This window comes from Coptis chinensis, chromosome 1 (assembly GCF_015680905.1).
Source record: "Coptis chinensis isolate HL-2020 chromosome 1, ASM1568090v1, whole genome shotgun sequence".
Taxonomy (NCBI): Eukaryota; Viridiplantae; Streptophyta; class Magnoliopsida; order Ranunculales; family Ranunculaceae; genus Coptis; species Coptis chinensis.
Window position 1 is genome coordinate 23985999 of NC_141456.1, and position 10732 is coordinate 23996730.

At 37.1% G+C, this 10732-nt stretch overlaps 1 protein-coding gene and 1 pseudogene across 2 annotated transcripts; both read left to right on the top strand.

Annotated features, from left to right (window-relative positions):
* The first annotated feature begins 207 nt into the window (after positions 1–207).
* Positions 208–1924, top strand: LOC147523052 (uncharacterized). Its single transcript, XM_086561236.1, has 3 exons — positions 208–474; positions 550–619; positions 816–1924. The coding sequence occupies exons 1-3, from the start codon at positions 406–408 to the stop codon at positions 1706–1708; spliced, it is 1032 nt and encodes a 343-aa protein (XP_086417362.1). The 5' UTR covers positions 208–405; the 3' UTR covers positions 1709–1924.
* Positions 1925–5239: 3315 nt separating this feature from the next.
* On the top strand, positions 5240–9634 carry LOC147523053 (cysteine-rich receptor-like protein kinase 10; annotated as a pseudogene). Its single transcript, XR_015215527.1, has 7 exons — positions 5240–6022; positions 6364–6477; positions 7795–7931; positions 8057–8267; positions 8435–8672; positions 8806–8956; positions 9115–9634. The product of XR_015215527.1 is annotated as a cysteine-rich receptor-like protein kinase 10 (transcript).
* Positions 9635–10732: the final 1098 nt, after the last annotated feature.

A 10732-nucleotide genomic window follows, 5' to 3' on the forward strand; every position in this document is an offset into this window, starting at 1 on the left:
TTTGCTAAATAAACATAAATCGGTCCAACCGAGTCGAACCATGGTTGAACCTGGTTGAACCATTTTAACAAAAAATCGGTTCGATTACCGGTTCGGTTTTCAAAACATTGCTTCCCACATTAATAAATAACTTCCCTACCAAAAAAAGTAAATCCCCAAAAACCCAAGGTCATTTTAGTAACTATATTCCTATATATGCGTATACCAGCAAGGGTTAATTCGGTACATGAAAATATTAACAAAAACAGAAAGAAGAAGAAACGAGCGTACTCCTCGCTGAAGCTCTCGTTTTCTCTCCCCACTCTCTCTTTATATATTTTTTTTCTCTCGTCTCATTTTCTCAATAAATTCTTGTTTGTTCTGTTCATTGGAGAATTGTCTGTGGAGTTTTGTTTGTTTGTTGTTATGGGTTTTGAGTCTGGGAAGAAAGGTTCAGTGCATGTGTTTGCAAAAGATTATGGGAAGAAGAAAAGAGTAAGTTTCTTGTTTTTTGTTCATTTTTTATTTTCTGACGTGTAAATTGTGTTAATGTTTTGTGTTTTTTTGTAGACGAATAATAGATTGGCGAAATTGAAGCAGTGTAAGCTTGATGCTAGACGTGAACAATGGCTTTCTCAAGGTTTGTGTTAATTTTATCATTTTTTTTTTTTTGTTAATTATTTCATTTTTATTATTGCATGCAAACTAGTTAGTGAGAGGGAGCTTAGAAACTTATTTTTTGTCCATGCAAAAGTTGATTTGGTTGTAATTAGCTGAAAAGAGTGGTCATTTTATGTTGTTGTGGTTTGATTGAATTGATTTATTGTTGGATGCAGCGAAGAATAAGGAAAGTGTTGATGGAAGTGTGTCGCCTCGGCATGTGATAAGTGAGGAAAACGGGCAGATGGAGAATTCGGAGATAGGGTCAAGAGGGGAGGAGAATGACGGGTCGAGTATTCATGAGAGTGATTTGGAGTCACTAGCGAATTGTTCAGTGAGTACTGATTCGAGGAAAGATAGACCTAGGAGTAGTTGTGGAAGTAGTAGTGTTAGTAGCAGTATTGGTTGTTACTCGGGAAATTTTAGTGACGAAGAGCAAGAAGAAGAGGAAGATGAGTGTGTGGATGATTGGGAAACTGTTGCGGATGCCTTGACTGCTGATGAAAAGCAGCATTCTAAGGATTCGGAACCTTTATCTGAACAAGTAACTCATGTGGAGCCACCAGAAGCTCAACCCAAAGTTGTTAACAAGACGATTGGAGTTGATGTTTCAAAACCAGTTGACATTCCGAAATCAGAATGCAAGAACTTGACTCCTCAACCTGCCCCTGACAACCGAGCATGGAAGCGTGATGATGCTTTTCGGCCTCAGAGTCTTCCTAATCTTTCAAAGCAGTATAGCTTCACAAAGAATGCAGGTCGTCATTTGGTTCATGGATCTGACATATGCATCCGTAACAATGCAGTTTCTCTGCCTTCATCGTGTCCCATATGCTATGAAGATCTGGATGTTACGGATTCAAGCTTTCAGCCCTGTATATGTGGATTCAAGCTCTGCCTCTTCTGTCATAATAGGATTTTTGAGGTGGGGGATGGTCGTTGTCCTGGTTGCAGGAGACCATATGATCCAATAGATCCTAATGGTGTTGTAATTGGAATAGAGCAATCATTTCAGTTGGCTCGCTCTTGTAGCATCAGTCAAAGGTCCCTAGGGAAAAGCTATCATTAGTCTTGAATGTACTTTTTAGTGTTTCTTGAGCGGTATGTTACAATTAGAACTCTGTTTTTGTTGAGAAATGTGAATATAGAGATAGGGCTGGGAGCTGAATTGCTGAGAAATGTTATCTTTTTCCCTGCGTTGGTGTAGAAGACTTATCTGGGCATGTAAATAGACAATAGAAAGTAAATACATCAAATCTATGAAAATATAGTTGATTTGTCTTCTTACCATATGCTTGTGTTTTTTTATTGATACATGTATGACTGTCGAACTCTATGTGTTCTTTTTTGTGGCAATTATTTTCAGATTTACCATAGTAATTGATTCCTAGATAAATGATGTCTCCGACATTGGTGCTATCACTTGCATTTCAAGCGGAAAATCTATAACTAAAGATGGAGTACATCAGATTGATTCATAGAAAGTGAGTTTCATCTTTTTTAATATGTACAAAGTTATTCTGTATTCTTTTGTATAATCTTCATAAGCTTACAGCCCAATTGGTTCTGGTTATGAAGTGATAGTTTCCACTAATATGATTGGCAGACTCATTTGCCATTTTCAGATCAGCAGCGTTAATTATGTGGTTTGCTACTCTTACTGTGCTTGAATGTGCTCTAGTAATCTTTTCAAAATTGATGTTTCGTTGTCAGGAGCTTAGTGTGGTTTTGGCTTGAAACACTACTGGGAAACCAAATCTACGTTGATCATTTTCTGGACTCATTGTTGCCGCATGTATAACTGGTAATATATTTTGTTTTATCCTTTCCCTTTTCACTGATCACTGTGATGACAAAAGGAAGTCTCAGTACCATTATATTTTTGCTTGGTCTCATGTCTATAACTTACTGTTCTTGCTTTGTGAAACTTGTTGTTAGTAATGACAAGATATATTTGTAAACATAGATCTCAGAATTGTTAAAGGGGTTTAGACTCTAGAAGCTTTACACAATTAAGAAAGGGGAACTGACGTACACGTTTTTATGTATGATACAGGAATCTGGAAACTGATATGAAACATTAATTGGATGGAATTTATATGAAGCTTATATTTAGAAAAAAATTGTACGCTACAAGAAATAGGACTTGCCATTGTTACCAATTTGATTGTTTGGTTTAAATTATTTCTTCGTATAACTCCTAAGTTTCACTATTTTATAACTTTATATGGATCTATGCTATTGCAAATCTCCGTTTCATAGTAATATCTGATCATTTTAAATATCTATTAGGTTTAGAGTCAATAAACGAATAGTTTGAGCAGAAGGTTTACAATTAGGGAGAGACTTTTGGTTGTGTACCTGTTGTACTAGGATGCTAACACAGTATCTGGGGAAGAAGGTTTTTATTGGGTTTAAATGAGAGACTGAGAAAGGAGTTCCCTGAATGAAGCAAGAACTTTTCTTGCTTTTGTGGAAATAGTTGTTGGTAATGTTGTAAACATTGATCTGGGAATCGTATAAGGGGTCAAGAAGCATTACACAATTAAGAAAGGGGATTTGATGTATGAGTTTTATTTATGATACAGGAATCTGGGAACATTAATGACATGGAATTTAGAAAAGTCATATGCAACAAGAAAAAGGACTTGCCATTTTTGCCTATTTGATTGTTTGGTTGTAAACTATTGCTTCTTTTAAAATTTTAATATCTGTTTCATAGTAATAATAGATCATTTTAGAGATTTATTAGGTTTGGATTCGAAGTTTGGATAGAAGGTTTACAATTGGGAAGAGACATTTGGTTGTGTTCCTGTTCTACTAGGACGCTTATGCGGTATGTAGCGAAGAAGTTTGTAGCAAATTATAAAAGAACTTGGTTTATCTGAGAAAGGTTTCCCTCAATGACGCAAGGAGTTCCCAATTATAAGTCTCCTATAATTATGGTTATTAGTGGTTGTTCAAGACTTTATAAATGTTATGTGACCACTGAGAAATTTTCTCGTCAGAACTAAAAAAATGTGATGGAATAGGTTTGTCCGTCCTCTAAGCAGAAGTACCCAGCAGGTATTTCAGGGGAAAATTGCAACGTGTTCTGCCTTCTCACAAAAATTTAGCGGATTTCATGCTGTCATTGGAATGTTAACTCCTCTATGCGTCCCTTTAATACAGTCCAGGTTATGGAAGTGTTACGAAAAAAGAGAGAAAGAGTTCACATACCAATTCGAGTTTGAACATGGCACTTAGCAAGTGGTTGTGGAAGTATAGAATTGGAGGGCATCTCGTTGGAAGTCTCTATTGTTGAAGCAGAGTATGGAGAGGGGACTTGGTTGGCTAGCATAGAAATGTATCTTGTTTGAAAATGATTTGGTAAGGCATCATGTTAATCTTCCTCAAGTGAAAGAAGGTTTGTTTGCAAAGCGAAGTTGGTAACGGCCAACAATACAAGGTTTTCTCCTATAGTTGGTATGGCAACAGTCCCTTTTGCACAAGGCTTGAGTGTGTTTAGTAATATGCCAACTAATAAAAGAGGGATGCTTTGTCGCTATCCTATTTTGTAGTTTGAAGTGAAGCACTATTGATTATACTTGAAAACCAGTTCCAATAATTGGGAGGAAATCACTGTCACATTGTCAGGATTTCTAGAATGTAGAAGTACTTGGGCTTAGAACTGGTGGAAGGAGTGGTGTTTATAATTTGACACCTTGCTGCCCAAAACAGCGTACTGAGACAAATATGGATCACTTTCCGTACAAGTTGGTATTGACTTCTCCTCCGCCTATAAGGTTGGTGACTTGCTGCCTGTTTCTGGCCAAAATTCAGACTGTTGGTACAGTTAGAAAGCAACATATGGCGTCTCATCCCTTTTGCCGACACATGTGCTCAACCGATGGAAGAATTCATCACCTTTTTCTCTAGTAAATTTTGTCGTTCGTAATAGCAACATATGTGATTTTGTGAGCTCAATTTGAAATGATCATCAAGAACAACTTTTTTTTATGTAAATGAATGACAAAAAAATAAAATAAAATAAAAAATGCTCTAGAGCAGATGTGTTTTTCATCTGGTTTCTCATAAGCCTTTCACCAATCCTTCACTTATAGGAAATAACTTTTTGTGTGCTTGACTGGAGTATGATTTATCTGACTGGACCAGTTATCTCCTTGAAAGTAACAACAATGAAAGTAATTTAAATGTTTACTCAGTACATCGAGCTAAAGGTTAATGATTGGCCTGCTTTATCTTCAGTTGTGCCGTTATGATTATGAATCTAGTTCCCTTCTTCATCCATAATTAGCCTCTCAGTTTTTGGTATAGCATGAATACATATAATTATTCTCATGATTAAACCTTTGTTTCTCTGACACCGTTGCAACGTTAACAGTACGGAACCACAAAAACTGTATTTAAGGTCGCTCAGTTGCAAATAGTTCTGTTATCAGGAGTGACAGAATGGAATTACCATGTTACTTTCTGTTAACTCAAGTTTATCTGTTGCTTTTCATTGGGAGGTGCTGTGAGAGTTGTTTAGGAAAGTGCTTTTGTTTCACTTGTTATTCGCTATTTGCAGAGCAACTAAAACTTGAGTTCCACATTATGGCTGAAGAATACCCAAAGTTCATTTCAATGCCTTTACCTCATTTTACAACATGGGCATTCTTGTTTTTGTTCAATACTTCAGGCTTCTTCTTCTTGTGTTTAGCTGATAATCCTAGAACATCAGAAGTTAATCTATACTGTGGAAAAGTTAGAGTGGCACCACAACAATATATACCAAACTTTGTTAAACAAATGGAAGGTGTAAGTCAACGTGTTGGAAGTTGGGGTACTTTTGAGTATGGTACTAATCCAACGTTATACGGTTTAGCTCAATGTATGAATGACCTTTCACATACAGATTGTCCTCTTTGGTATGCGGAAGCTCGAACTGGGATTCCTGGATGTTTTCCTTTAGGTCCAGCTAGAATTCAACTTGATGGTTGTTTTCTTAGGTGGGATAATTATAATTTTTATGATGAAGCTATTGACAGTCAACTTGATAGAAGAGTATGTAATTCAACAGATGTTGCAACAGAGGAGTCCTTGAAGTTGGAATTTACAGCTAGAGTTAAACAAGTGACGAGAAATGTTATGGACACTGCTGTTACAAATGGTGGGTTTGGTGTCGCCGAGATGAAAAGAGGAGCTGCCAGTCTCTATCCTTTGGCTCAATGTTGGAAGACTGTTAATAGGACTGGGTGTGAAGTATGTTTGGAGAAGGCTGTGAGTGAGGTTAATCAGTGCTTGCCAGGGAGAGAGGGAAGGGCAGCGAATACTGGGTGTTATTTAAGGTATTCGACCAAGAAGTTTTACAATGAGGGAGGAAAAAATGGGGACAAGGGAGGTAAACAATCTATTTTTTTTCTTGGCCTAGTTTCAGTTTCTGTTTGTATGAAATTAAGTACTTCGACAATCTGTCGATATAACGCTTCAAAACATTGATTTGTTGTAAGCAGATTGTCCAATTCACTTTTCTAAGCCGTTAGTTTTGTATATCTGATGAAGGGGAAATTATAGTTTTGCTGTGTTTTCCTCTCTCTGGTTTCCTTCTTGGTTAGGGCTGTATTGTTTATCTTGGCCTCAATTTAGTGTTTAATTTTGTCAACGAGAAGGTGATAGAGTTGCTCTGCAATTAGACTTACAATAATAACATGCCACATATGTTTCTATGGTTCATATTTTCAGGGTTCTTTAGTGTACCGGTGATTATAGCAACTGTCGTAGCGGCGATGGCCTTTTCAATGCTGACTTTGTTTGGTGTTTTCTTGGCCTACAAAAGATTTACAAAGATGAAAAAAGGTACAACTTAAAATCAGTGATAGGATTCAACTTGAATACGAACAATTTAATCTGTAATTATTTCGTGTTTTTTATTTAGCCATCTTATTGCATTTTCTAGAGCGCGAAAGTCTTGGTTGACTTTCTTCCACTGTAAGCAAGTCCAATTTGAATTTTATTTATAGCAAAATGGGCACAAGCAAACGTATTGCAAGAGTAATGATAAACATGACCATAGAAGTTTTATAAGCACAAACTTATATTAAGCGAATTTTCGTGCAAAGAAATTTAATTTCCTAACTTGATTTTCTGAGATGGGGCTTGGTGCAAGCCTGCAATGCAGCTAGCTTTATTGATGCAAGGTTTGATATAAGATTTTTCATTTAGTTATAGCAGTCGGGTTGCTCAGTGTTACGGATAAACTTGCTTATCATGTGAAGTGATCACTCATGATGCTTAAGTTGTTGCACTTGTCACCAAAAAATAAAAAAAAGTTGTTTTCGGAGTGCACTCTATAAGTGTAATATAACAGAAACATTTACTCTTTGTTCTAAAGTCTAATTCCTTCTGATTGAAATTGATGTTTATCGTATGTTATCTGAGCTGAAAATTTTAGAGTTTTACCAATAGGTGCAATGTCTAGCTTTGCTTTGTGTATGTAAAGAGGACAGCACTTAAGTTTGTGAGCTAGTAAAATGCTCTGTCTTGCCAAGTTGTGTAGGACCTCATTCAGTTAGTTCAGTAAATAATTTGATTAGAAGAAAATGTATGGAGAGGGAGACCGAAAGAGAATACGCCATTAAGGAATTTTTTCCCCTTCTATATCAACAGCGCGGCAAACGAATTCATTCAAAAGAGTTGTGATTATAGTAGTTTCTACAGTAACTGCAGTGATACTAACAGCCGCCATCGCCATTTCTTATGGCTTATGCTGGAGGAAAATTGATGGAGGTCAGAATCTTACACAATTACACACGTCTTCTGTTCTATAAAGTATGTTGGTGCATTAACAGATCGATTACACGATTTCACCTTCATATGTAATGTTTTAGAGCTACGCTGTTAAAGGCGCATTAACTAGCTAGACACTGGGCCTAGGCAACAGTACGTAGGCACTCTTAGGCGCGAGGCGCTAGGGGTGAGTCTAGCGTCTAGGTTGAGCCTAGGTGCGCATATGACTGCATACTTTTAATATCTGTATAAAAACTGAAGTTTCTTATCAAGAGCTTTATATATACTATAAACCAATATCACTTCTCTTCCAATTATTCTCAGCAAAAACGATTGGAGCAGACATATGATATATATTGGTATTTTGCTGCATTTATAATGACGCAGCTCATATGAGGAAAGATGTGGATGAAATCAGCAATGTAGAATCCTTGCAATTCAACTTTGGCATAATAAGAGCAGCGACAGACAACTTCTGTAATGCTAACAAACTTGGACAAGGCGGCTTTGGCTCTGTCTACAAGGTTTTGATTATATACTTTTTTGCTATTTATTAGAAATGAATTGGATATATAACTTTTTCTATTGGATTATCTACTTGTTTAAGGTCTGTCTCTTGTGAAATTGTGACAATAAAAAGTTTCCACAGGGTAGGCTTTTGGATGGGAGAGAGATAGCTGTGAAGAGACTCTCAAGAAACTCTGGGCAAGGTGTAACAGAATTTAAGAATGAGGCTCTATTAGTTGTCAAACTCCAGCATCGGAATCTTGTAAAGCTTTTAGGTTTCTGCTTGGAAGAGGATGAAAAACTTCTCATATACGAATTTGTGGCAAATGCAAGCCTCGACCAGTTTATTTTTGGTTTGGCTCGAAACTTCCTCATAAACCCTTTCAGCTTATCCTCTTTATTTGCAAAACACACTGCCAATGTAGGCTAGTTCACGAAGTAGTGCTTTACTCTACCTTAGAGTTAGTTTAAGAGTAATTTGCTTTGATATGTATGAGCTATATATACTAGTTCTATACAGATCCAATCAAACGTACATATCTGGATTGGGAAGGACGCTACCAAATCATTGGAGGGATTGCTCGAGGTCTTCTTTATCTTCACGAGGATTCACGTCATAGGATTGTTCATCGTGATCTCAAAGCTGGGAATATTTTGTTAGATGCAAAAATGAATCCTAAAATTGCAGATTTTGGCATGGCAAGGCTTTTTGCTATGGACCAAACTGAAGACAGTACCAACAGAATTGTCGGAACATAGTGTGTGTCAGAACTTGCTTTCTAATATTACTTCCAATGAATATTACTCAGCTTCTTACCAATAACAGTAGTTGAAGAGGGTGAATATATTCTCTACAGTGGAACTCATCAATCTAATTAATTTCTCATACAGTGGATATATGGCTCCAGAGTATGCAATGCATGGGCAGTTCTCAGTGAAGTCAGATGTCTTCAGTTTTGGTGTATTGATTCTAGAGATTATAAGTGGCCAGAAGAACAAGTGTTTCTTTCAGTCAGAACATGCAGAGAACCTTCTAAGTTATGTAAGTACGGCTATGTACTTCGTTTCTATCTAAATGATATCTTCATTTTTATATACTGGTTCAGTCCATACAATGGTGCGAACTGTATTCTAGGGATATTCAATTCCCTGAAGACATTTGCTTTCCTAGATTCATGCATGATAAATGAATTGTTGCAGGCGTGGAAACACTTGGAGGGAGGCACAGCTCTAGAGTTAATAGAACCAGCACTGAAGGATCAGTATTCAAGAACTGAGGTGATGAGGTGCATACACATTGGGCTGCTGTGCGTTCAAGAAGATATTGCGTTGCGTCCCACAATGGCAACAGTTGTTTCCATGCTTAATAGCAACTCTGTCACCCTCCCATTACCTTCAACGCCTGCATTTTTTGTTAATGGAGGACATATAGATCAACCAAACCAATCATGCCTGACCAATCAATAATACATTCCATTAACCAAGTATCGGTTACTGAACTATACCCTCGATAATGCTTGAAGGATGAGCGGTATTGTCTAGGGTAATTGTTTCCATCCTCAACAGTCAACACTATAAATTGTCGCGTGTCAATATTGTGTTACGGGTTGTAGGATGTAGGATATTTGCGTCAGAGTAAGACATGGCGAAGTGTTGAGATAAACATAAACAAGAAATAACATATATATTTTTGGCCTTGGGTCACCTGCAATTCATAAAATGGAGTCGCATTAATAATCGTCAGATTCTAGATCCTAGGCATAGACGGTTTTTTTTTCGCACCTAGATTTGATGAAAATAACCATTTTTATAATAGGTCTGGTGAAGAGTTCTTCGAGCCAGGATCAAACTCAGATTTTGAGGATGCAAAAAGGGCAAGAATGGCATGCACTTTCTTTTCTCCCATCCATTCTAACCTGGCCTTTGCTAATCAAATGCCCAAGGTTGAAGGTCCGTCGGGCAAAGAAAGTCGATCACACTTTTCCATTTTTACAGGTACTTTTATTTTTATTTTTATTTATTATTATTATTATTATTATTATTATTTTCCCATAAGACCACCTATTAGCATATATCAAAAAGATTATACATATCAGTCTTGACTCGATCAAAGCTAACTCGGACAGAGGAAGGAACTTAACTATTACAACCCAACTGAAAATCAAACTTAGCCGATTCTGCCATGATATGAGCACGGTGAATCAAGCTCCTAGGACAGTTGACTAACTTGGAGAATATGAAAGACTGCTTGAGGGTTACATATATCCTCCACAAGACTTGACAAATAACAAGATACTTCAGGAACACCACCATTAAGCATGCGCACCACACTTTGACAATCTGAGCAAACCACAACACTATCAATCTCCAACAGCAACACTTTGTCCAATCCAAACAGATACAAACCAAGTTACAATTTGTGCCTTTTTGTGAAGTCAACTCAAAAGTTTGCATACGCTCACGCGCTTAAGAATTTGAATTGAGATTGGGTACTTTCTTTTAAAGAAGTTGTGGACTTGACATCCATGTTCCATGTGCTGAAGTATTGCAAATGGATTCAGTTTTTTTAACGGAATTGGTTCATTTAGATTATCAGCTCTTGACTGCTTAGTTAGATACTTAGATGCCGAGACAGATACCCCGTGAGGTGGTTAGGCCTCGTGATGTGCGTGACTCTTTAGCACCCTTCCTTTTTCTTAATTTGGGCACTGAGATCACTGACTTTTGATACTGGACATGAGTGAATGAGACTAGTCTAGTTGTATACTTGTATCACACAAGTGCGTTTCCTAATAGTTGCTCTGCGCAAGCCATTCCC